The sequence below is a fragment of the Typopeltis vanoorti genome, chromosome 14 (genome assembly GCF_054136105.1).
Source record: "Typopeltis vanoorti isolate ZY-2024b chromosome 14, IOZ_Tvanoo_1.0, whole genome shotgun sequence".
NCBI lineage: Eukaryota > Metazoa > Arthropoda > Arachnida > Uropygi > Thelyphonidae > Typopeltis > Typopeltis vanoorti.
In genome coordinates this window covers 45,613,169-45,640,364 of record NC_143562.1, presented here as the reverse complement: position 1 = coordinate 45,640,364, position 27,196 = coordinate 45,613,169, and the positions used below count along the sequence as shown (strand labels likewise).

The following is a 27,196-nucleotide window of genomic DNA, read 5'->3' as shown; positions in this document are numbered from 1 at the left end:
CTAAAGCAAAGAGCTGACATTAACATCTCCAATTTTGATATCAGGTTTTATACCACTTTCCTTCACAATGTGATCCATATAGATAATGAATAACAGAGGGGATAATGTACATCCTTGTCTCACACCAGATTTAACATTAAACCATCTTCCTGTACTTCCTTCAATTCTAACTGCTGACTCACAACTCAAATAAAGACTAAGTATTGCTTGATATAATGCCCCATTGACATCATATAACTGCAGTATTGAATAGCTTCTCTCTTGGCACCTTGTCATATGCCTTTTCCAAATCGACAGAACTTAAATACAGATCTTTGTTATATTCCCATGCTTTCTCGACTATTTCTCGTAAAGTGAAGATCTGATCCTGGCAGCCTATATTTGGCCTGAATCCAGCTTGTTCTTCACCAAGCTTTTCTTCCACAATTCTTCTCAACCGTTTCTCAAGTATACTTGCATAGATCTTGCCGCGAACACTCGGTAGGGAAATACCTCTGTAATTCTCACATTCAGTTTTATTTCCCTTTTTATATATGGGTACTATGAGAGCTCTACTCCAATCATCGGGAATTCGTCCCTCAGTCCAGACTTTCTGAACTATGCAGTGCAGCCACTGTAAGACTTTTATACCACCATACTTCAGCATTTCTGGTCGAATATCATCTACTCCTTCTGCCTTTTCACATTTCAAGCCTTTGATAGCTTTTTCTACTTCAAGTATGAATATGTATTCCTGACTGCATGCCTGGTCAGTGTTTTTATCACTGTGCTGTCGTCACTGCTTGTTTCATTTAGCAGTTTTTCAAGGTAATTACTCCATACTTGAAGGATATCTTTTTCTCCTGTTTTCATATCACCTTTATCATCTCTAACTCCTTTTACAGCACTCTTTCCTCCATTCCTAAGCTTCAACAACCCCCAGAATATTTTGCCACCTTCTTGATATTTATTTTCTGTATTCTTGCCAAAGTCCTCCCATGACTTTTGTCTAGCTAGTTTTATACACTGTTTAGCTTTCTTACATTTGCCTCTGTATTCTGTAAGAGTAAAAGCTGACTTATTTGCCAGGAACTTTTGATATGCTTTTTTCTTTTCCTTCACTGCCTCTTTAACTTCCTGTGTCCACCAGGGAGTTCTGATTTTTTTATCCTTGCACACAACCTAACCACATGCCTCTCTGGCAGAATCAATCAGTGTTTTCTTCAGAGTTTGCCACTGAATCTCCAAGGTTTGATTCCTGTTCTCAAACTCTTTCATTTTCTTTTCAATAATCTTTCTGTATTTTAGTCTACAGTTCACATCTGAAAGCTGCTCAACTTTTATTTGCTTTAAAACTTTCTTACATGTTATTCTTTTCAATATGAAATTCAATTTTATCCTGCTCAAGACTAAATAGTGATCACTTCCAATTTCATATCCTCTGTACACTCTGGTGGCCTGCACCAGGGAGAAAAACATCACTATCAACAATAACATAGTCAATGAGACTTTTCTTATTCCTTTCCTCTTCTCTCCATGTGAATTTGTGCACATTTTTATGTTGGAACATGGTGTTAATAATAACCATTCCATGTCCTGAGCAGAAACCCTACAGATATTTGCCATTATTATTAGCTTTGCTCTTTTTCTCCAAATTTTCCCAAAATATTTTTATATGTCTCACAATCATTTCCTACTCTGCTATTTAGATCCCCAACAAGGACCAACTTTTTCTTTTTCATTGTGTCAGTTGCTTTTTCTAAAGCGTCAAAAAATTCCTCCACTTGTACCTTAGTAGAACCTTCTGTGGGACCATAGGCACAAATAAGTCTCATTGTCCAGTTCCCCATTCTCATATTTGCCCACATTACTCTACTTGAGACTGACTGCCATTCAAGAAGATTAGCCTCGTATTTTGTGTTGAATACTATGGCTACTCCTTCTTTTCCTTGATTGTCATTGCCTGAATATAACATTTTGTATTTATTGCTCAGAAAGATCTCACCAGTTTTGGTCTTTTTTGTTTCAGTCACCCCTATTATGTCGATCTGGTACTTATCTAATTCCTCAGCTAGCTCCATTTCTTTGGCATTCAGACTTCTTACGTTGATAGTACCGATCTTTAACTCTGGTGATGTTGAGTTGGGGTTTGTTTTCAGATTTGTTCCAGTAGCTGACGTTTCGCTGTTCGCCCTGGTTCCCTGGCGAAAACAACCGGGGCCTTGTTTAACCGGGTGACGCCCCAGCTGGCATGAATTTTGTCATGTTGTACCATCATTTTTTATTTTGGTTTAACCAATAAGAATACAATTTGTTCGGCTAAATCCCAAATTGCCAGCCCATCCTCATTCGTTCAGTATCAAAGTAGATACCCAACAGGGTGCACCACGAGAAGGTGAGAATTGGACATTAGGTCAGAAGCCCTGGTCGGTTCTCCACATTCCTTTAAAGGCTATGTGGAGGTCTCCTCTCAGTTATACAGCTTTGATCCTTAAGCACCCCTGTTCCATTCATTTATGTTTATATTTTTTAATTTTTTCCATTACTGGTTCTTGGTTTAATTCTTTCATAATTTCTTCATTTCTTTTGTGATCAAATAGGGTATACTTTGCAGTTTTTCTCATAAACTTAATTTCTGCTGTTATTAATCTTTGTCTTTTTGTTTTATTGTCCAGATTTCGCTTTCATACATTAAGATTGGTAGGGCTAATGTATTGTATACTTTTAGTTTGGTTTGTTTTTGAACTGGGTTTGGTTTAAATATAGAGTTAATTACACCTGTTATTTTTAAATATTTTGGAATTTTTACGTTTATATCTTTTTCATTTTCATATGTGATCATACATCCTAGGTAGTTAAATGAATTCACCTGTTCTAAGATCTTCTTATCTATTACTATTTTAGTTCTTGCTGGATCTCGTTCTTTAAAGGCCATAGTTTTTAATTTTTCTGTTGACCTTTATAAAATATTTATTACAACAGCTATTCAATTTAGTCAGGGAATCTTGCAAACTTCTAATGGATTTGTTTGGAAGTATGACATCATATTTGTAAAGTAAAGAGCTGAGATTAACATATCCAATTTTGATATCACGTTTAATACCACTTTTCTCCATAATATGATCCATGTAAATAATGAATAACAGAGGGGATAATGTACATCCTTAACGACTCTATATTATTTTCGACCATCTGATGAATGCAAGAAATTAACATAAACTGGGTTGTATATAGGTGAAGGATTTTAATAATTGATACTAAGTAAAAACACCAACAACTTAAACTGTTCATGAGGAATGAACCGAGTACAGTTGTATTTTTTTACAAATACAGAAGAACATGTACATCAAACACACGGAGCATGTATGATATCAACTGTTGTTATGTGGGAACGTTTTGTAATTAGCAGCAAAATTTAACTCTGGCATTCTTAATGAACTTATGAGGATCTTTCAAATATTAGCTAGAATTAAACCTTGATTTCTATTGAGGTTGCTTTTAGAACAGATAACTGCTATAGCTTATTTTATGTTTTGGGAGCAGAAATCTTCTAAATAGGGCATGGAGCTTTTGTCCCATTCACTGGTGGTTTGTCTTTGAGAAATGAAGGGCTAACCCAGAGTTGTCTTCTCTGTTGTTGTTGTTTACATCTCCGACATGTTCTCTTTTTCTTATTTCCAAACTTCTTGAGAAAATATCAACTGCATTATGAATGGAGAACTTATAGAACTAGTAAAACATTTCAGCTACAATTTTTAGTGAGGATGGTAAATTAAATATGGAAATAAACAACAGAATCAATAAAGCTGGTATTGTAGGAAATCAACTGAATAAATGTTTATGAAATAAAAGAAAAATTGGTCAAAACACTAAAATTAGCTGTATACAAGACAATGTTCAAATCAATTTTAACTTATGTATCTGAGAACTGGGTTAGAAAAAAAAACACTTGTCCTGAGAAAGATTTGAGGTGTGAACAGATGGCATCAGTGGTGATATATTAAAAGCAAGGATATTAGGAAAGAACTTCACTTGTTAGCATCCAGGAATGTGTTATTATTATTATTATTATTATTAAACAAGACCTCATGGAGTCAAAGACTCATCTAGGAGGTCCTTTTATCTCACACACATCTCATCATACCGGGTCTTAAACACATTCAAACTCCTTGCAAGCACCACACTCTCAGGCAAGGCATTCCAATCATTCACAACTCTGCACAAAAAAAACCTGCCTCTCACTCCCATACTCACACCCTCTTTATACAGTTTCCAGGGATGACCTCTGGTTCTCCCCTGATCTCCCACTATTATCTGTAGAACTTCTCCACCATTGATCCTATAACAACCCCTTACTAACTTGTAGGTCTCTATCATATCTCCCCTATTCCTTCTCTCCACTAGACTCTGCAAATTACATCTTTGTAATCTTTCCTCATACTCGACATTCCAGAGGTCAGAAACTACCTTAGTCAGTCGCCTTTGGACCCTTTCCAACATCTCTTCATCCTTCTGAAAACCAGGTGACCAAATCTGGGCACAATAGTCCATGTGTGGCCTAATCAAAGCCTTATACAATGGAACAAGAATCTCCCTACTTCTACACGTCAGTGTCCTCCTCATCATTCCCAGAAGTCTTTGTGTTGTCTTCACAATTTTGGCGATGTGTCCCCTAAATTTTAGATCCTTATCCACTATCGCTCCCAGATCTCTTATTTCCTCTACTTCCAACAATATATTCTCACCAAGCATAAATTCTGCATCCCATCTTTGTTTTCCAAATTTTAAAACCTTACATTTTGCAACATTGAACTCACATCCCCATTTGCTTGCCCAATCACTCAATTTATTCAAGTCTTCTTGCAAGGCCACAACATCTTCACTACTCTTTATGGTTCGTCCCAACTTTGCATCATCTGCAAACAACTGAATGTCTCCATCCAAATCTTCGCCAATATCATTAGTATACAAGTTAAATAGTAATGGCCCTAAAACAGATCCCTGAGGCACTCCACTAGTGACTTTCCTTTTCCTGGATATCGCACCCCCATACACAACTTGTTGATACCTATCAGATAGCCAGTCTCCAATCCAATGCACTAATCTAATATCCAACCCCATCTGCTCTAGTTTGACTGTCAACTTATCATGAGGTACTCTATCAAAAGCTTTTGCAAAATCCAAGTATATTACTGTGTATCCTTCTCCTCTGTCCAAGGAAGCAGTCACTTTATTGTAATAAGTAAGTAGATTACTAAAACACGACCTCCCTTTAGCAAATCCATGCTGTCCATCAAAGATTATACCATTGTTGTCAACCCAACTCTGGATCCTAGTTCTCACAAGCTTCTCCAACAACTTAACCACAACATCTGACACACAGATAGGCCTATAGTTTGATGCTTGAGTTCGATCACCTCCTTTATGAAGTGGCACAATCTTGCCCTCATTCCACTCTTTAGGGACTTGACCAAGTGCAAGACTCGTATTAAAAAAATATGTCAAGGCAGGTGTCAACTCTCTGGCACATTCCTTCAGAATACGCGGTGATATATTATCAAGTCCCACAGCCTTATTTACATCTAGTTTACTCAACTCCCCAAACACCTCTTGCTCACTTACAGTCAGTCTCTCCTCCCCATCATCAACTGCTCTTAATCTCTCCATGAAGTCACATTCACAAGATTGAAAGATCTTTATGAACTGCTCATTAAGTATCTCCACCACACATTCTGCAACAGCTGTCTTTATACCATTTCCTCCAATCAATGTCATCCTTCCATAATCATTCTTTCTTTTGCTGGCTACATATCGAAAGAACTCCCTAGGATTCTTTTTAGCTTTATTAGCTAACTGCTGTTCATACCTCTCTTTAGCTACTCTCACCAACCAAGTCAACCTCCTTGCCTGGTCTTTGTAGACCTCATGAAATTGGTTACTTCCACTTCTCTTATGTTGCCTCCACAATGCCCTTTTTCTCTGTATTGCATGCTTAATCTCTTTATTCATCCATCTCACACCTACCTTATTTAACCTTCTCACCCATGGTATACATTTAGACATTGCATCCACTAAATATTTTTTGAAAATCCCCCAAGCTACATTGATCTCTTTTTCAGCTAACTCCTCATTCCATGCTACACCTGCAAGCTGTCTCCTGAGCTCTTCATAATCACCCCCCTTGTAGTTCCACATATACCCTTTTTTCACAGGGGTCCTTGCACTGCTGGCAACCACCCAAGTAATCACCTCATGGTCACTTTCACCAATTGGTGGATGATTTGATACCTCATTGATAATTACATCCTCCGATGAGATGACCAAATCCAAGACCCTTAATCCTCTTGTGCCCTCTGTTACATACTGTCTGAGGTAGTTATCCCTCAAAAACTCAAGAAACTCATTTTCTTTACTTCCAGTTGCTATCTCTTCATTCCAGTCTATATTGCCATAATTAAAATCACCCATAATGATCACCCTTTTCTTATTTGCTTGGCTTATTTGACTATACATTTCACTATCACCACCATCCACATTACCAGGTCTATAACAACAACAGGCAAACTGTTAGCAGAGCTAATCTCAGGTAGTATGGTCACGTAAACAGAATAGGAAAAATTAGCAAAACAAGTGTTCTCTGCCAGATTCGCAGAAAAAAGACCCAGAGGAAGACTGAGATATAGGTGGATTTATACAGTAAAAACTGCCTTAGAAGACAGAAATATAAGATCTGATAATGTTGGAGTCTTGACAGGTAACAGATTAATTTGGAGGAAAATTGTAGATAGGAAGTTAGTGGTGCTGTAAGTTTTTCATGAAATACTATCATATTCTGTACTTTCCTTGACGGTACATGTCAGGAATTCGATGACGATGATTGTATTCCTTTTGAGTGTTTTCTAATACCATGCTGTCACTGCTTGTTTCATTTAGCAACCTTTCAAAGGAATTACTCCAGACATCTGGAATATTTTTATTTTCAGTTTTCATGTTACATTTATCATCTCTGAGCTTCTGTAACTCAGTCGATATAGACAAAGTCATTTACTCGGAAACATCTGGGTTTGATTCCTGTCCCTGATATGAGGAACTTTTATCTGTTTTTTTTTTTCAACTAAAGGTGAGTTAATCAGTCTCATACAGAGATGGAGGGTTTTTCACCCCTCAAAACAGGCAAACTGTCCACAAGAACACACATCTACAGACATAAATACATTTCCCCTCCAACATCAGACTGTGCAACAAACCGGTTGGGATCGCTTAAAGTAGCATCATGTAAAATAGCAAACTCTGCATCAAGTGGGATGTAATGCGAGGAAGAAGAAGATGTTAATTTATCATCTTTGATTCCATTTATTGTACTCTTTCCAACATTTCTAAGCTTTTTCAATAGCCTCCGGAATATTTGTGGCTGCCTGATATTTTCTAAGTTCTTAAAGTCTTTTGTTTCTAGTTATATACAGTGCTTTGCTCTGTTATATTTTTCTCTTTATTATTTAAGAACATAAAATGACTTACTAGCCAGTTCCTGGCGAGTGGTCAGAGTATCCGCTCTCCAGCCAAAAGGCTGCGGGTTCGAATCCTGCCTTGGGCATGGATGTTTGTGATTGTCTGTGAAAGTACTAGTGGTGATAGTCGGCGATAGATGCCGTTGGTGGTAGATGATGAAGGTTGGTGGAGTAGTGAGACGAGGAGTTGTAGAGTAGATGCCCTCCCTCGATGAGTCTTTGGACTCCCTGGAGGTATGATGTAATAATAATAATGGAGTTCTCATTTTTCTGTTTTCTTCAGGGCTGCCACTGAATCTCCAAGGTTTGGTTCTTGGTTTCCAACTCTTTCATTTTTTCTTGAATAATGTTTGTGTAACAAAGAACAGATGGATCACTATCTTTTTCTATTTACAGAAAGCCTACACACACACAGGAAGATACCTACATAAACAATCACATCATCATCCAGTCCAACAGTATGGCATTTTAAAAACACTTAACACAGAGCCAGAGCCATTTGTTCTAACGATACAGCTCTGACCACTGAACTCCAATACCTGCACCATACGTTCTTAGCCAACGGCTACATTCCCTACAAAATAGCTAAAATACTACCTAGGCCCATTACTCTGCCCTCCCCTAATACACAAGAATACATGACCATTTCTACTCCCTGTATCAGAGGTACATCAGAAAAGATATCCATAGTGTTGTTGAAACATGTCCTTCGGACCACTTTCAAACCTCATGTCAAGCTGGCAACTCTGATCCGCTTGCCTAAGAATAAACTTCACCCTTTAGCACACCCAGGAGTGTATGAAGTTCCTTGTGACTGTGACTTGGCCTATTATGGGCAAACAGGAAGATCAGTGAACATCCGCCTGGAAGAACATGAAAGATACGTTCGCTACTATTACTATGGCAAGTCGGGACTGGCAGACCACGCTTTGGACACTCCTTCACACAGGATTAGATGGAGGAAAACGAATGTGCTATTTAGGAGTCGTTATAGATCTGAAAGATTATTTTTTGGTGGTCAGCAATAGCTTTGAAGAATTCTCCCAACCTTAACAAATATGGTTGCATTAATTTGCCAAAAATTTGTGAGACGGTTATCCTAAGAAAAACTCCTGGATAGCTGCTTTTTTTTTTTTTTTTTTTTCCCTTGTTAGAGGTTGCCAAAAATAGGACTTTAGATCTTTTGTCTTTTGCAATTATATTGTTTCACTCACTCACTGTCGCATATACAAGTGTGTTGTGCTCTGATGATGCTGAGTTGAAAATCAGCGAAATATAAGCGTTAATAAAACATCTTTGTGATAAAAGTGTGTGTGTGTGTGTGTGTGTGTGGTGTTGTTAATACTGTGAAAAATAAGTCATGAATAACCATCGACACCTAAGTTTATCTGTTAGATCACTGGTTAAATATCATGTACTCCAGGCCTTTCTTTCCACAAATCATGTTATTTCTGATAGTTTTTTTAATTTTTTATTTATGTTCAGTGTTGACTATATTTTTGATTGTATTTCTGTTGAATGTTTTCTATATGTCGTGGTCATCATTTGGCATAAATTTTTTCCCAAGTTTCTATTTCACCTTTTTAAAGTTAATCCAACTAGAAATTTAGTCTCTACATCTTTTAAGAAATGCTAAACAGTTATTTTTTTTATTATATTTTTTTATGTGACTCCCACCCACGAAAGGTCGAAATATATAATATATATATATATATATATATATGTTTTTTTTTTTTTTTTTTTTTTTTTTTTTTTTTTTTTTTTTTACATAATCCAGAAACCCTGCTCTGGAGAACAAACATGGAACTTTTTCAAGCTTCCAATAAACAGGACAATGGTCTTAAACTAGGCAATGAAATTCATCTCCACCTCAAAGAAAATAACAAACATTCATGTTCATGGCAGGACCATAACCCACAGCCTGTTGATTGGAGAGCAGAATACTTAATCTAGATACTTTAATTTCAAGCTTAACATATCTATTACATTACAGTCCTAAACTGTCAAATTACCTGTTGATTTGAAAGCAGAATAGTTTAATCTAGATGCTTTAATTTCAAGTGTAATGTGTCTATTATCACAGTCCTAGGCTGTCAAATCACTATTTATTTTTTCTAATTGACAAACAGTGAAGAGCTCGCAGGTTTCAAGGTTTAAAAGGGGAGGAACACAGTTACAGAAATAAAACAAAAGTTAATGTTTAATGTTCTGATCCTCTGTCGAAGTCCTCGTCTGGAGCAAAGAGTGTAAGCAACAAATCTAGTAAAAAATATAATGCCATCAAAGAAATTATGATTTGCAATGAAAAAAAAAAAAGTTTAACTGGCAATTTCTCTTCTTTAGTGATATGTGATTCTCTTATTATTAAATAAGAGGAGTTATCATATTATAATATCTTAGTCTGTACCATATTATAATATCTTAGTCTGTTTTAGTAATAATTTTAATGCAGATTACTCTGACTCTGATGTATTGTACTCTTAAGTTTACAAACAACTGACAGCAAGTTGACCAATCTCGCATAGAGGTGGCAAGATTTTTTTCTCCTGAAAAAAAAAAAAAAAAAAAAAAAGCTAGAGAATAAATGCACTTAACAGACATAATAATATGCTAGCCTTGGGATTTGTTAAGAGTCAAAGCTAGATAACTAGAAGGACACCTCGATATAGCCTTTTAAGGAATGTGGAGAACACAACTGAGACCTAATGTCCAATCCTCACTCTCTCATAGTGCACCCCCATCAGTAAGTATCTACTTGAGATACTGAAGGAATGAGGATGGGCTGGCAATTTTAAATTTAGCTGACCAAATCTTAATCTTTACTGGGTTAAACTAAAACAAAATGATGGTACATGATGGAATTTCATGCAAGTTGGGGTGTTATTCGGTTAAACAAGGCCCTCACTTGTTTTCATCAGGGAACCAGGGCAAACTGTGAAAGGTCAGCCACTGGAATCAACTATAACTCAATGCCAGAAGAATTCAAGATAGACACCACAAACATAAGTATAAACAAAAATGAAATGAAGCTGACAAAAGAATTTGATGTTTTAACATAATTAACATTACTGAAACACAGAAGGAAAAAACAGATGTGATCATTGTAAAGGAAATATTCTGGCAATGATGATTAGAATACTAGACATACCAAAATGTTTTGGGAAAATTTGGAGAAAAGCTCATAACAAATACCTGCTGAATTTCTTTGCAGAACATGGATTAGTCATTACTAAGTTTCAACATAAAGATGTGGACAAATTCATATGGAAAGAAGATATAAGAAAAGTTTCATTGATTTTGCCAGTGTGGATAGCAATATCTTAATGCTGATTCAGGACAAGAATTTACAAATAGCACATTTGAAATAGGAAATGATCACCATTCAAGTATTGAGCAGAATAAAATTGAATATCAAATTGAAAATAAAAATATGTAAGAAAGTTCTAAAAAGAATCCAAGTTGAGCACCTCTCAGAAGTTAACTATATGCTTAAGTAATAAAAATATTATTGGAGGAAACATAAAGGAGGTTTGAAAACAATAATCAGACCTTGAAAACTCAGTGGTAGACAATCAAGAAACATTGACTGATTCAATCAGTGCAGTTTTCTACAAGGAGAAGAAAACTTCACCACAGGAAATTAAAAAAGCAGTCACAGAAAAGAAGAAAGTGTATCAAGAGTTCTTAGCAAGCAAGTCAGCATATGCTCTGAGAGAATGCAAAAGTAAATAATCTTGCCAATGTCATGGGAAAAACTTGGGTAAGAAAGGTGACATGAAAACTGAAGATATTCTAGATGCCCAGAGTAATTACCTTTGAAGGTTGCTAACCTGCTCTTCAACCAACAGGCCAGGTATTCAAATCCTGTCAAAAGCAAAATAGATGTTTGCGATTGTCTTTACATGGGAGATAAATTTCATCATTTGGTGTGAGACTATACCCTGCTTAACAGGAGCCTGAAAAGGCTTGGAAAGAGTTCCGTGTTTAATCTCAAAGCAGGGTTTTCAGATTAGGAAAAAATAAATAAAAAAATACAAAAAACTTATAAAAATAGGTAACAGAAGAGTGGCAGAAAACACTCGAGAGAAATACAATCAGGAGTACATATCAATACCTTAATTAAAAAAGTCATCAAAAACCTGAAATGTGGAAAGATAGCCATAGTAGATGATATTCAACCAAAAATGCTCAACTATCGAGGTATAAAAGTTTTGCAGTGCTACATTGCATAATTCAGAAGGCCTGGTCAGAGGGTCAAATTCCAGATAATTGGAAATAGGACCTCTCTTAGTTTCCATCTTTAAAAAAGGGGAAATAGAACCAAATGCGAAAGGTATTTCTCTACTGAGTGAACCTGGTAAGATTTATGCAAGCATAATTGAAAAACAGCTGATAAACATTGTGGAAAAGAAACTTGGAGAATGGACTACATTCAGGTAAAACAGAAGATCTCTGGATGATCAGATTTTTTTACTTTACAACAAATAGTTGAGAAATCATGAGAATATAATAATGATCTGTACATAAGTTCAGTAGATCTGAAAAAAATATATGACAGAATATCAAGAGGAAAGGTGTTCAGAGCGTTATATAAAACAATGCGTCTATGTTTAAGTTTTAAGTCAGCAGTTAGAATTGAAGTACAGGAAGTCTGATGGAAAATCAGGATTAAAAAAGGGGTGCATTCATCTCCACTCTTATTCATCATATATATGGATCACATTATGAAAGAAAGTGGTATTAAACCTGTTATCAGAATCACAGATATCAAACTTAGCTCTCTGCTTTGTGCAGATGATGCACTCCTAAACAAATCCTGTACAAATCTGCAGGATTTCCTAACTCAATTGAATAACTATTGTAACATGTTTGGTATGAAAATCAGCAATAAAAAAAACTATGAAAATAGGCAGGAACAAACACTGAAAACATCAGCTGCATCACGAATGGGAAAACCTATACAGCAAGTACAACATTTCAGTTATTTAGCAAAGATGGCAAATCAAATATGAAAATAGAAAACAGAATTAACAAAGCTGGTATGGTAGGATGTCGATGAATAAATTTATATGGAATAAGAGAGAAATTTTGACAAAACACTAAACTTTAAATTTGTCAGCTGGGTTAGAAGTAATACAGCTGATGAAAGACTGGAGACTGCATATATGAGTTCTGAGAAAAATTAGAGGAGTGAACAGATTTCATCAATAGTAGAATTATTAAAAATGAAGTTATTAATAAGTAATTTGATGTTGTTAGCATCGGAAGTATGTGAGCAGAGCTAATCTTAGGTGATATGGTCACTTAAACATAATGGGAGAGGAAAATTTAGCAAAACATGTGTTTGATGCAAGGATGACAGGAAAAAGTCTCAGAGAAAGCCCAAGATCAAAGTGGATTAAGTGCAATGAAATATATATTGATCTTTAACTGATCGTGATTTATAAACATCAGTTAAACAGGTTTTGCCGACGGGGCTGTCTGGCTTCTTCAGGGCTTATAACGGTAAGAGAGAAAAAACTCAAAGTGGCTAGTACAGAGAAAATGGAGTAACACTATCGTATAAATTAAACATTAAAACACAACGTGAAACATTATACGCATGGAGCATGTTGTGTTAGTCACTTTTTGAGAGCACATTCTGTAGTTTTGAGCGAAATTAAATTCTGGCAGACTGAGTGACAGTGATCTTATTAAGGTTTTCCATATGTCAGCTATTATCATTCCCTGGTTTCTATTAAGATTTTCTCCAAAACAGAGGACTACAATGGCTTCTTTGAAATTTCTACAATGGAAATCTTCTTCTAGGTAAGGAATGGAGCTGCTATCCCAATGAATGGTATGGTTAGTAATCACAATATGATGGGCTAGACCTGAGTTGTCTGTTCTGTTGTTATTAACATCTCCAATATGTTCTTTTTTTTTTCGGATTTCGAGGCTTCTTGACGTCTGTCCTATATAATTTAGGGCAGACAAGCACATGGGATGTTGTACACTGCAGTGTCTTTGAAAAAAGGATTAATGTCTTTTGGCAATCTTAAAACGTGATGGACAGTCTTGACCAGTTTGAACATAACTCTGATGTTGAAAGGTTTAAAAAGTTTTGCGATCTTCTCGGATGCTGTACCTGCATAAGGGATAACTATGGATGAACTGTATTGAGTGATGGCAGGTTGTTGTTGTTGTAGGGGGTTTCTATGAAGAATCTTGTTGATTAGATTCTTTGGATAGCCATTTTTTATTAATGTCTCTGATATATGAGTGATTTCATCATAGAGTTCTTTTTCTTGTGAGATGATGTTCGTAGCTCTATTTTTGAGCATATGTATTATGCTGAGCTTCTGGGAAATATGGTGAGTTGATTTGAAATGAATGTAGTGTCCAGTGTGTTGGTTTGCAGTAGACTGTTAATTTGATCATCTACTAGTTTCTTGATTAGGGTATCCAAAAATGGTAGTTGATTATCTTTTTCCAGTTCCAAAGTGAATTGTATATTTTGATGAAAAGAATTAATTTTGGTTAAAAAGTTCAAAAGAGCTGTTTTTGTATCCCTCCAAATTATGAAGACATTTAGACCCAAAACCTTTTGTGTGGTGGAGGTATGTAGACAATGTCTTCATAATTTGGAGGGACATAAAAACAGCTATTTTGGACTTTTTAACCAAAATTAATGCTTTTCATCAAAAAATACAAGTGCTGTAAAAGGAACTAGAGATGATAAGGGTGACATGAAAACTGGTGAAGATATCCTTGGTGTATGGAGTAATTACTTTGAAAAATTGCTAAATGAAACAATCAGTAATAGCATGGTGGTATAAAAAACTTCAATGCAATCAGGAATACATACCCATACTTGAAGTAGAAAATACCATCAAAGGCCTGAAATGTGGAAAGGCGGCTAGAGTAGATGATATTCGACTAGAAATGCTCAAGTATGGAGGTATAAACATCTTACAGTCGCTGCACTGCATAGTTAAGAAGGCCCAGACAGAGGGACAAATTCCGGATTATTTGAGCAGAGCTCTTATAGTACCCATATTTAAAAAGGGAAATAAAACCGAATGTGAGAATTACAGAGGTATTTCCCTACTGGGTGTTCCTGGTAAGATTTATGAAAGTATACTTGAGAAATGGTTGAGAAGGATTGTGGAAGTGAAGCTTGGTGAAAAACAAGCTGGATTCAGGCCAAATAAAGGCTGCCAGAATCAGATTTTCACTTTGAAACAAATAGTCGAGAAATCATGGGAATATAAAAAAAGATCCGTATCTAAGTTTTGTAGATCTGTATAAGGCATATGACAATGTGCCAAGAGAAAAGCGATACAAAACACTACAGTTGTATGGTGTCAAAAGAGCATTATATCAAAAAATTATATCAAACAATACTTAGTCTTTATTTGAATTTTAAGTTAGCAGTTAAAATTGAAGGAATTACAGGAAGATGGTTTAGCGTTAAATCTGGTGTCGCAAGAAATTAACATAAACTGGGTTGAATATTGGTCGAAGGATTTTAATAATTGATACTAAGTAAAAACACCAACAAGTTTCACCAACTTAGCTGTCTGGCTTCGTCAGGATGTATAAAAGAGATAAAAAACAACTTAAACTGTTCATGAAGGAATGAACCGAATACAATTGTATTTTTTTACAAATACAGAAGAACACATACATCAAACACATGGAGCTTGTATGATATCAACTGTTGTTATGCAGTGTTCTGTAATTAGCAGTGAAATTTAACTCTGGCGTGCTTAATGATCTTATGAGGGTCTTCCAAATATCAGCTAGAATTAAACCTTGATTTCTATTGAGGTTGTGTTTAAAACGGATGACCGCTATAGCTTCTTTTATGTTTCGGAAGCAGAAATCTTCTTCTAAATAGGGCATGGAGCTTTTGTCCCATTCGATGGTCTTCTCTGTTGTTGTTTACATCTTCAATGTGTTCCCTTTTTCTTATTTCCAAACTTCTTGAGGTCTGACCATGTAATTTAATCCACATGAACAGGGGATGTTATAGAACCAGCGTATTTGAGGAAGGCATAACTGTCTTTCGGAGATCTTAAAAAATAGATAAAATACTACATAGGCCCATTACTCTGCTCTCCCCTAATACACAAGAATACAACATGACCATTTCTATTCCCTATATCAGAGGTACATCAGAAAAGATAGCCAAAGTATTGTTGAAACATGGCCTTCACACCACTTTCAAACCTCATGTCAAGGTGGCAAATCTGATCCTGCTGGCTTAAGGATAAACTTCACCCTTTAGCACACCCAGGAGTGTATGAAGTTCCTTGTGACTGTGACTTGGCCTATTATGGGCAAACAGGAAGATCAGTGAACATCCACCTGGAAGAACATGAAAATACGTTCGCTACTATTACGATGGCAAGTTGGGACTGGCAGACCATGCTTTAGACACTCCTTCACACAGGATTAGATGGAGGAAAACGAATGTGCTATTTAGGAGTCGTTATAGATCTGAAAGATTATTTTTTGGTGGTCAGCAATAGCTTTGAAGAATTCTCCCAACCTTAACAAATATGGTTGCATTAATTTGGCCAAAATTTGGGAGACTCTTATCCTTATAAAAACTCCTGGATAGCTGCTTTTTTTTTTTTCCCCGAGTTAGAAGGCGCCAAAAATAGGACTTTAGATCTTTTGTCTTTTGCAATTATATTCTTTCATTCACTCACTGTCGCATATACAAGTGTGTTGTGCTCTGATGATGCTGAGTTGAAAATCAGCGAAATATAAGCGTTAATAAAACATCTTTGTGATAAAAGTGTGTGTGGTGTTGTTAATACCGTGAAAAATAAGTCATGAATTTAACCAGTGAAGTAGATAATTATGTAGTGTAGAGAAGGTTCAGTTCTGATAAAACCAAATGGGAATAAAACCATTTGGTTTTATCATTAACCATTTGCAATGTGAGAATACCTGAGTATTCCAGGTATATTTATGCAAGTATACATCATCATCAAATTCCTGCTATGTACCCTCAAGGAGTGTACAGGATATGATAGTATTACATGAAAAAAATTACATCATTATTAATTTAGTATCTACAATTTACCTCCAAATCAGTCTGTTACTTGTCAAGACTCCAACATTATCAGATCTTATATTTCTGTCGTCTATGGCACTTTGTACCGTATCAATCCACCTATATCTTGTTCTTCCTCTGGGTCGTTTTCCTGCCAACCTGGCAGAGAACACTTGTTTTGCTAATCTTTCCTCGCCCATTCTGTTTAAGTGACCATACCACCTGAGATTAGCTCTGCTAACACATTCCTGGATGCTCACAATGTCAAGTTCTTTCCTAATATCCTCGTTTTTAATATGATATTGCCATTGATGCCATCTGTTCACGCCTATAATCTTTCTCAGGACTCTCATATCTGTGGTCTCGTGTTTTACTTCTGACCAAGCTCTCCCATAAGTTAAAACTGGTTTGAACACTGTCTTGTAAACAGCTAATTTAGTGTTCCGACTAATTTCTCTCTTATTCCATATGAATTTATTCGATTGACTTCCCACCATACCAGCTTTGCTGATTCTGTTATCTATTTCTATATTTAATTTACCATCTTCAGTAAAAATCGTGCCTAAATAGCTGAAATGTTTTACTTGTTCCACAGGTTCTCCATTCACAACACAGTTGACATTTTCAATGATTCTGCCTATTTTCATTGTCTTTGTCTTTTTATTGCTCACCTTCATACCATATCTATTACAACAGCTATTCAATTTAGTCAGAGAATCTTGCAGACTTGTAGCGGATTTATTTAGAAGTATAACATCATCCACATAAAGCAAAGAGCTGACATTAACATCTCCAGTTTTGATATCATGTTTAATACCACTTTCCTTCATAATGTGATCCATATAGATAATGAATAACAGAGGGGATAATGTACATTCCTTGTCTCACACCAGATTTAACATTAAACCATCTTCCTGTACTTCCTTCAATTCTAACTGCTGACTTACAACTCAAATAAAGACTAAGTATTGCTTGATATAATGCCCCATTGACACCATATAACTACAGCGTATTGAATAGCTTCTCTCTTGGCACCTTGTCATATGCCTTTTGCAAATCGACAAAATTTAAATACAGATCTTTGTTATATTTCCATGCTTTCTCGACTATTTGTTGTAAAGCGAAGATCTGATACTGACAGCCTCTATTTGACCTGAATCCAGCTTGTTCTTCACCAAGCTTTTCTTCCACAATTCTTCTCAACCGTTTCTCAAGTATACTTGCATAGATCTTGCCGCGAACACTCAGTAAGGAAATACCTCTGTAATTCTCACATTCAGTTTTATTTCCCTTTTTATATATGGGTACTATGAGAGCTCTACTCCACTCATCGGGAATTTGTCCCTCTGTCCAGGCCTTCTGAACTATGCAGTGCAGCCACTGTAAGACTCTCACACCACCATACTTCAGCATTTCTGGTCGAATATCATCTGCTCCTGCTGCCTTTCCACATTTCAAGCCTTTGATGGCTTTTTCTACTTCAAGTATGGATATGTATTCCTGTCTGCATGCATGCCTGGTCTCTGTTTTTTACCACTATGCTGTCATCACTGGTTGTTTCATTTAGAAGTTTTTCAAAGTAATTACTCCATACTTCAAGGATATCTTTTTCTCCCATTTTCATGTCACCTTTATCATCTCTAACTCCTTTTAGAGCACTCTTTCCTCCATTCCTAAGCTTCTTCAACAACCTCCAGAATATTTTGCCACCTTCTTGATATTTATTTTCTACATTCTTGCCAAAGTCCTCCCATGACTTTTGTTTAGCTAGTTTTACACAGTGTTTAGCATTCTTGCATTTGTCTCTATATTGTCTAAGAGCACAAGCTGACTTATTTGACAGGAACTTTTGATATGCTTTTTTCTTTTCCTTCACTGCCTCTTTAACTTCCTGTGTCCGCCAGGGAGTTCTGATTTTTTTTATCCTTACAGATAACCTCACCACATGCCTCTCTGGCAGAATCAATCAATGTTTTCTTCAGAGTTTGCCACTGAGTCTCCAAGGTTTTGTTCATGTTCTCAAACTCTTTCATTTTTTCTTCAATAATCTTTGTGTATTTTAGTCTACAGTTCACATCTGAGAGCTGCTTAACTTTTATTCACTTTAAAACTTTCTTACATGTTATTCTTTTCAATATGAAATTCAATTTTATCTTGCTCAAGACTAGATAGTAATCACTTCCAAGTTCAAATCCTCTGTACACTCTGAACTATGCAGTGCAGCCACTGTAAGACTCTCACACCACCATACTTCACCATACTTCATGCACCAGGGAGAAAACATCACTATCAACAATAACATAGTCAATGAGACTTTTCTTATTCCTAGCCTCTTCTCTCGATGTGAATTTGTGCACATTTTTATGTTGGAACATGGTCTTAGTAATAACCAGTCCATGTCCTGAGCAGAAATCCAACAGATATTTGCTATTATTATTAGCTTTGCTCTTTTCTCCAAATTTTCCCCAAACATTTCTGTGTCTCATAATCATTGCCTACTCTGCTATTTAGATCCCCAACAAGGACCAATTTTTCATTGTGTCAGTTGCTTTTTCTAAAGCTTCAAAAAATTCCTCCACTTCTACCTTAGTGGAACCTTCTGTGGGACCATAGGCACAAATAAGTCTCATTGTCCAGTTCTCCATTCTCATATTTGTCCGCATTACTCTACTTGAGACTGACAGCCATTCAAGAAGATTAGCCTCGTATTTTGTGTTGAATACTATGGCTACTACTTCTTTTCCTATATTGTCATTGCCTGAATATAACATTTTGTATTTATTGCTCAGAAAGATCTCACCAGTTTTGGTCTTTTTTGTTTCAGGCACCCCTATTATGTCAATCTGGTACTTATCTAATTCCTCAGCTAGCTCCATTTCTTTGCCATTCTGGCTTTCTACGTTGATAGTACCGATCTTTAACTCTGGTGATGTTGAGTTGGGGTTTGTTTTCAGATTTGTTCCAGTAGCTGTATTTTCATTGTTCGTCCTGGTTCCCATTGCTTTAACTTGTTTAACCGGGCGACGCCCCAGCCCGCATGAAATTTTGTCACGTTGTACCATCATTTTTTATTTTGGTTTAACCAATAAGAATACAATTTGGTCGGCTAAATCCCAAATTGCCAGCCCATCCTCGTTCGTTCAGTATCCAAGTAGATACCCAACAGGGCGCACCATGAGAAGGTGAGGATTGGACATTAGGTTAGAAGCCCTGGTCGGTTCTCCGCCTTCCTTTAAAGGCTATGTGGAGGTCTCCTCTCAGTTATACAGCTTTGACCCTTAAGCACCTCCCTATGCAAGTATACTTGAGAAGATAAAAATTGTAGAAGAGAAACTGCAAGCAGTGTTCAGACAAAAGAGGAATTTGTCAGGACCAGATTTTGAATTTACAATGAACAATCATTAGAAGAAAACAAGAATCTGTATTTAAGTTTTGTCGATCTAGAAAAATTATATATATTGGTAGCAAGAGAAAAGTTGTTCAAAACTTATATGTTGGGTAAATGTAACACTTTACAAGTCATATGAAGCCTGTACTTAAGTTTAAAAGTTGACTACCAGAATTGAAGAATGATGAAAGGAAGAAAAAATGAAAAATAATAATGTGTAATTTTTGTTTCTTGCATTAAACAAATGCTAATAGCTGAGCTTTCCTTATGTTGATATTTGATGTATATATTTTTGAACAATGCAATTAAACAAAGCTCTGCTATCTCTAAGCACGGTTTGCTGATTTTTCTTTTCTCTTTTTTTTTTTTTTTTAGGATGATTCCTCCATCTGCCTTTGCAAAATCAATGTCAGCACTGAAGATAACTACATCCATGAATACATTTCAGGGGCGCAAATGAAAAGCATAATGCAAAAGGAATTTATAAAGTTTTATTAAGAAAACCTGTTCATTTCACTATCACTGCTGTAATAAATCTATATAATACAAAAACTAATGTTTTTGAATCTGTATATTTATTGCACATGTCAGGTTATTCTAGTCTTAATTATTATATGAAAAAATGACTTATTTCATAAATGTACCGCTGAGTTTTAATAAAGATATTTTTAAAATGAATGTATAGTATTTTAAGATTTTCATTTCAGCAAATTATTAGGAATGTGAATATTTCAGCAAGAGAAAGAATGTAATATAAGTTTGATATAATGATAATTTTATCATTTGTTAGTTTATCACAAATAAATCAATAAATACATTGGTGGGCATTTGGATCTAGATTTCTTATGGAATTTTTGGAAATATGTTGTTTTATAGAAATGGTATATTTGCTGATAACACCACTAAAAAATATATTTTTAAATGTTTATTCTCTACTGTATATTTCTATATCAGTTAGTTGTTTTATTATTATTTTTTCTCTAAATCAGTTATTGTTCTAGTCTTAAAAAAGTACAGTCTGTATTGGTTGTATTTATAATAGATATGATGACTTGATAACACTCAGTCACAATGAGTTCCTACTTATTATTATGATCACATACACCGTTATTAATAACTTGCTCACTATAACAACTGCTGAACAAGTCCTGTCCAAAACCCCCATAGCATCAGTTCTATCCTGAAAGAAATTCTCAATCAGAAATAGGACATTACTTAACCTTTATGTAGTTTCTAGCGGGATAAAGTTTATGGAGTTTCTTATTTCTTCTATCCTTTTGAAAAGAAAAAAAAAATTGTGCCTTCTGCCTGTTATGGTTCTCAATAACGTTTCCCTCTCAATTATGTCTCCTCTTTTCAGATATTCCAAACTCTGCAATTTATGCTCCCTCAATCTACCCTCATAATTTGTATATTGTCAGTGTCCTAACTATAGCAGCAGTCCTCTGTGATGTTTTTATCACTTTTGCACTGTGCCCTTTAAACTTCATTGTCCTAGTGATAGTCATCCCCAAATCTCTTATTCATCTTATCATACCTTGTTGCAGTATAGGCCCACTTAATTCATCTCTGAATTAGAAGTGGAAACTGTACTCTAGCTACATTGAACTGATATTCTTTCTCATCTGCCTACATGTAGATAGCCGTATATGCAGGTGATAGAATTTTATCCCAGTTAAGCAATTAAGAGACATAATACACTGCCCTCATAGCCTTAGTTTCTCCAGCCATAATTCTACACATTTGTTTACATCACCAGTTATTTACATCAAGCCCATTCAGATCTTCTTTCAGGAAGATCAGAATTGACCTTTTTTAAATTTGAATAGATTTGTATATATAATTTATATATTTAAATTTGAATTTAAATAGCTATATATTTAAATACCTATATATTCCTTAGTATATATGAGATGCAGTTACCTTTGCCAGAAATAAAATTGATTCCTGTACTTTTTTTTTCTTTATTAATGTATTTGCAATAAAAGCGATACTATTAAAGTACACATGTAGAATTTAAAAAAAAAAAAAAAGATATAAATTAATAAGAGATTTTGTTTCACATGCAGTAAATTGCATAATATAATCTTCAAAATATTTTATTATGATTTAAAGTTTTAATTAGTAATTGCTAATGTATTATTGTACAGCCTGTTGGAAGTTTCATTACTGATACTGTATGTTTTTTAATTTTTTAAGTATTTGTTTGCAAAGAAAATTAATTATTTTAAAACTTTGATTAAATTTATTTTATTTCTCATTAATCTAATAAAGTTGATTTTCGCAACACTCATAAGGGGGCCAAAGTAATAATTGGTTATAATGAAAAGTTTGAATTTTCTTTAAAAGAGCATTGTTACTATGTGAGGGTTTGACTGAACATATTTGGGCATTTGTTTTATGATAACTGAAATGTTGTTTCCTGTAGTGATAATTGACTGCAAGTTGCTGTTGCAAATTCATTTTATTTTTCATTAAATGTTAAATCTTTGTGTTTGTGCCTTATCTTTTTTGTTTAAAAATGATTGTGATTAGTTTTAAATAATAAATAATTGTTTGTGAAGAACTTAGTATTTTGTTATATATGGCAGCTTTTGTCTCTCTTCAGAGATTTTTTTTTTTAATTAATGTTGAGCTCATACACAAGAGGTTGGTTGATCAACCTATAGTACATTAGTACCCTATGTTGGTAGTGGATTGGGAAAGAAGGAGGAGCTTGTTTACATTTGATTTAAAAGACTGTATATTGTATTCCTTGGGAAACACAACAGGAGAGAGATTGTTCCACAATACATCAGTTGCAGGGATGGAGGAGGAGAAAAAGAAACTTGTTCTATGGGTTTCAAGGTGCACTATGGAGGGTTCTTGAGCACAGCTGCACGTGTTCCAATGAGCTTAGTACTAAGTGGGGGAATTATTGATGCTATTTCAGATGAACATTTGCCATGGAAATGTTTGTAGAATACACATATTACAGAAACTAAACGTCTTTGCGAAAATGGGGGGGGGGGGAAAGTGAGTTGGTAAGAGAGGGGGTCATTAATAAGTCTAATTGCTCTCCTCTGTATTGAGTCAAGCTTTTTGAGGGAGCTTTTAGGGACCCTACCCCCCCCCCCCCCATATGTGAGAGCAGTATTCAATAGCTGGGTAGATTTGTGATCTGTATAAGGTTAGCAGTTGTTTAGGGGTGTGAAGTAATGTCTTGAGCAAAAGAGAAATCCTAGTTCATTTTAAAAATTTTATAGAATTTACAGCCGTGTTAAAAAAAACTTTTATTTTCCCGACGTTTCGATCTTCACATCAAGATCATCATCTGGAGCATACATCAATATACAAGACAAGCTGAATTACATTATTAACTGTAAGCTAAAGAAACAATGATTTGATCACATGTTATTCTACTGGCATGACCTCTAGTAAGAAAAAAAAAATTACATCAAGCTAAATTCTATTTACGATGACAGGAATAAACATTCTTTCAGAAACAATGATGTCCTATTTTTAGTATTACAATTCTTATTTTTGCTTTTAAGATACTGGATTTTTTACAGTAAAAATCCCAAACATATGGAAGGTATATATTCGACCCACGGAATGTTCCTCACTAAGAACAACTATAAACAGGACTGTAAAAAATCCATTATCTTAAAAGCAAAAATAAGAATTGTAATGATTTAAATTATACATATTTGGTCGTTTTATAATAAAAATACAATTTTATTAATACAGACCAGTTTACAATAAAACTTATATTAAAACCTACCAGTTTCGCCAGCAAACTGTCTGGCTTTTTCAAGGCGTTCATGGAGATATGAAAACTAGTAAATGCAAATTGAAATTGAAAGGAACATAAAAAACGTTGTAAACCAACTAGTAGCTATGGTTACATGTTTCACGTGACAGAGAGGACTTATTGTTCTTATTCATTATCACGCATGCGTGTTTGTTGTAGACGTGTAATGTGATTACTGGCTAGCTGTAGTTCAGATTGATTGAGAGAGAGAGGATCAAGTTTTTCCACAAACTGTTTAGAATTACACCCTGATTTCTGTTGAGGTTTCCGCCGGTTATTGACACTATTGTAGCTTTCTTAAATAAACGATGCCTGTAGTCATCGAGATATGGCATGGAGCTGTTTTGCCAATCTATCATGTGGTTAGACGTACAGAAATGATGTGGAAGAGATGCTTCTGTTGTGGTTTACATCACCAACATGTTCTTTTTGTCTAATTTCTAAACTTCATGAAGTTTGTCTGATGTAGTCAAGACCGCAGGAACCGAGAATGTAATATACTCCTGGATATTTGCAGAATGGCACTTTATCTTTTGGGGATCCTAAAACTTGTCTGATGTTGGTGGTTGGTTTGAAGACCACTCTGATGTTATGGGCTCTTAGTATTCTTGCTATTTGATAAGAAATTGACTTGATGAAAGGTATCACTACAGTAGAAATGTGCTGACAGTGGGATTCTTCTTGTCTGGGGTTGTCATTGTATAGATATTTTCTGATGATGTTTTGAGGATATCCATTTTGTGATAATGTGTTGGTTATTAGTGAGAGTTCAGTCTGTGTATCCTCTCTTCTGATATAAACTTTTTGGCTCTATGTTTCAACATGTGGATAATGCTCAGTTTGTGTGTCTTGTGATGGTTTGAAGTATAATGAAGATTCCAGTATCTGTGGGCTTTCTGTAAATGGATAATTTGACACTGTTAGGTTGTTTTTTTATCAAGATATCAAAAAACTGCAGTTGGTTGTTGTTTTCCACTTCCAGAGTGAATTTTATCTTGCTATGTATTGAGTTGATTTTATCCACAAACGATTTTAGGTTATCTAAGCTGTCTTGCCATATGATGAAGATATCGTCCACATATCTCCACCATGTAGATGGTCTCGGAGAGATTGCAGAGAGAATTTCTTTTTCAAGTTTTTCCATGAAAAGGTCTGCACAAGATGGTGATAGTGGGCTTCCCATTGCTAGGCCTTCTAATTGTTGGTATATGGTGTTGTTAACCTTGAAGAAATTAGATTGAAGGCAGTGTCTAAACATCTGTGTGATGTCTAGAGGAAAGAGATCTTGGATGATGTTTATTACCTCTTCTACTGGTACATTGGTGAAAAGGGATACAACATCTAGACTGGCTAGTCTGTTGGTGCAATCTTGATGGCTTGTAGTAGTTTATTTACAAAATGTTGTAAACTGGTCTGTATTAATAAAATTGTATTTCTAAGACTTGTAATGCTAAAAATAGGATATCATTGTTTCTGAAAGAATGTTTATTCCTGTCATTGTAAATAGAATTTAGCTTGATGTAATTTTTTTTTTTTTTTTCACTAGTGGTCATGCCAGTAGAATAACACGTGATCAAATCATTGTTTCTTTAGCTTACAGTTAATAATGTAACTCAGCTTGTCTTGTATATTGATGTATGCTCCAGATGATGATCTTGATGTGAAGATCGAAACGTCGGGATAATAAAAAAGTTTTTTTTAACATGGTTGTAAATTCCATAAAATTTTTAAAATGAATGCTGATCACAGTGTAACTCTAAAAGAAAGAAATCCTAGCTTTTTGGAAGCTGAGGATGCACTGGTTGTAATATATTTATGACAGGAGAAGCTTGATGTCAAAGTAATTCCAAGAAGAGAAATCTTAAATTGTCTGGAAATTTGGGTGTTGTCAAAAATAATACTGGAAGAAAATGGTTCTTTTTTTTATCAGAAATAAGACAGAACTGGGTTTTATTAGCATTGAAATTGACAAAGTTATCTGAACACCATTGGAGGATGGCTTGGAGATCAGAATTGAGGGTGGTGGTGGTGGTTGATGTTCTGTAGGTTGAGGTGAGTTATGTAGAGTAAGGTTTATCAAATGCAAGGGAGGAGTGCAATGTGCTGTCATCTGCAAAATTGTATATTGGGTTGGAGGTCAACTGAAGTAGGTCATTGATATATAGCAGGAAGAGAGTTGGTGAGAGGACATAACCCTGTGGATCCATCATCATCATCATCAGTTGCATCAGTCTTGGGACTGGTAGCTCAGCAGCAATTTCCTCCATTCTGCTCTGTCATTGGCTTTCTTCTTAACCTCCTGGTAACTCCTCAAACCCATGCTGTCTTTGACTTGGTCAAGAAAGCTTTTCCTTGGTCTGCCTCTTCTTCTTTTCCCCTCTATTTTGCCTTCAGTTATTCTTTTCACAAGTCCATCATGTCGAAGTATATGTCCAAACCGCCTACCCTTCTAATTTTGATCGATTTAATTAGAGTTCTTGTTTCGTTTATCTCTCTTAGGACTTGTTGGTTTGATTTTTTTTCTGTCCATTTTATTTTGTTCATGCAGCGCTAGCACCACATTTCAAAAGCCTCCAATCTTCATACATCTTCTCTGCCTAGAATCCAGGTTTCACATCCATACAGTGCAATGCTCCATATCAATGTCTTTACTAATTTTTTTTTCAATTGTAGGTTGAGGTTTCCTGTTAAAATGCTTTTCGTCTTAGAGAATTGGGCTTTTGCATTGTTTATTCTTGATCTTATATCTTTTCTTGTTCTGCCATCTTCTATTATTAGGCTTCCTAAATATTTAAAGCTTTTCACTTGTTTTATTTGTTCCCCGCTGATGTCTATATGCTCTGTATTGATAGGGATTTTGCCTATAACAATGATTTTAGTCTTATCTGTGTTGATTTTCATTTTATATTTTTCAAGGTTATTATTTAGTAATTCTAGCATTGTTTTTAACATTCTTCTGTTTTCTGCTACAAGGGCTATGTCATCAGCAAATCTTATACACATGACTTGCTCACCATTTATCTTTATGCCGCTATTTATTTTATCTTTAGTTTCCTGAATGGCCTTTTCAATATAGAAATTAAATAAAAGTGATGAAAGTATACATCCTTGTCTTACTCCACTCCTTATATTTATTATTTTCTCCTTGTCATTGATTTTAATCCGTCCATTTTGATTTTTGTAAATTTGATAAATTATTTTCCTATCCCTCAAATCTATGCCGATATTAGTTAGACAATTTAGGAGTATTTGCTGGTTTACTTTATCAAACGCTTTCTCTAAATCAAAGGAAGCAAATAAGTATTTTGACTAAGGTCTAATCTTCTCTCTATTATTGTTCTTAAACAGATTATTGCCTCTCTTGTTCCTTTATTCTTTCTGAATCCAAATTGGTCTTCATCCAATAGACAATCTATTTTTGAATAAATTCTATTTTGAATAATTTTTAGCAGAATTTTGCTAACATGTGTGATTAAAGC

General features: G+C 35.2%; 1 protein-coding gene across 1 annotated transcript in view; it reads left to right on the top strand.

The window, feature by feature from the left end:
• LOC150099418 (short-chain dehydrogenase/reductase family 16C member 6-like) overlaps nucleotides 1–22,490 on the top strand; it is a 68,681-nt gene extending 46,191 nt beyond the window's left edge. Inside the window, exon 4 of the mRNA XM_090403595.1 lies at nucleotides 20,300–22,490. Within this exon, the coding sequence (XP_090259721.1) occupies nucleotides 20,300–20,384 (85 nt within the window). The 3' untranslated portion in view covers nucleotides 20,385–22,490. The remainder of the gene's footprint in view (nucleotides 1–20,299) is intronic.
• The last annotated feature ends 4,706 nt before the right edge of the window (nucleotides 22,491–27,196 follow it).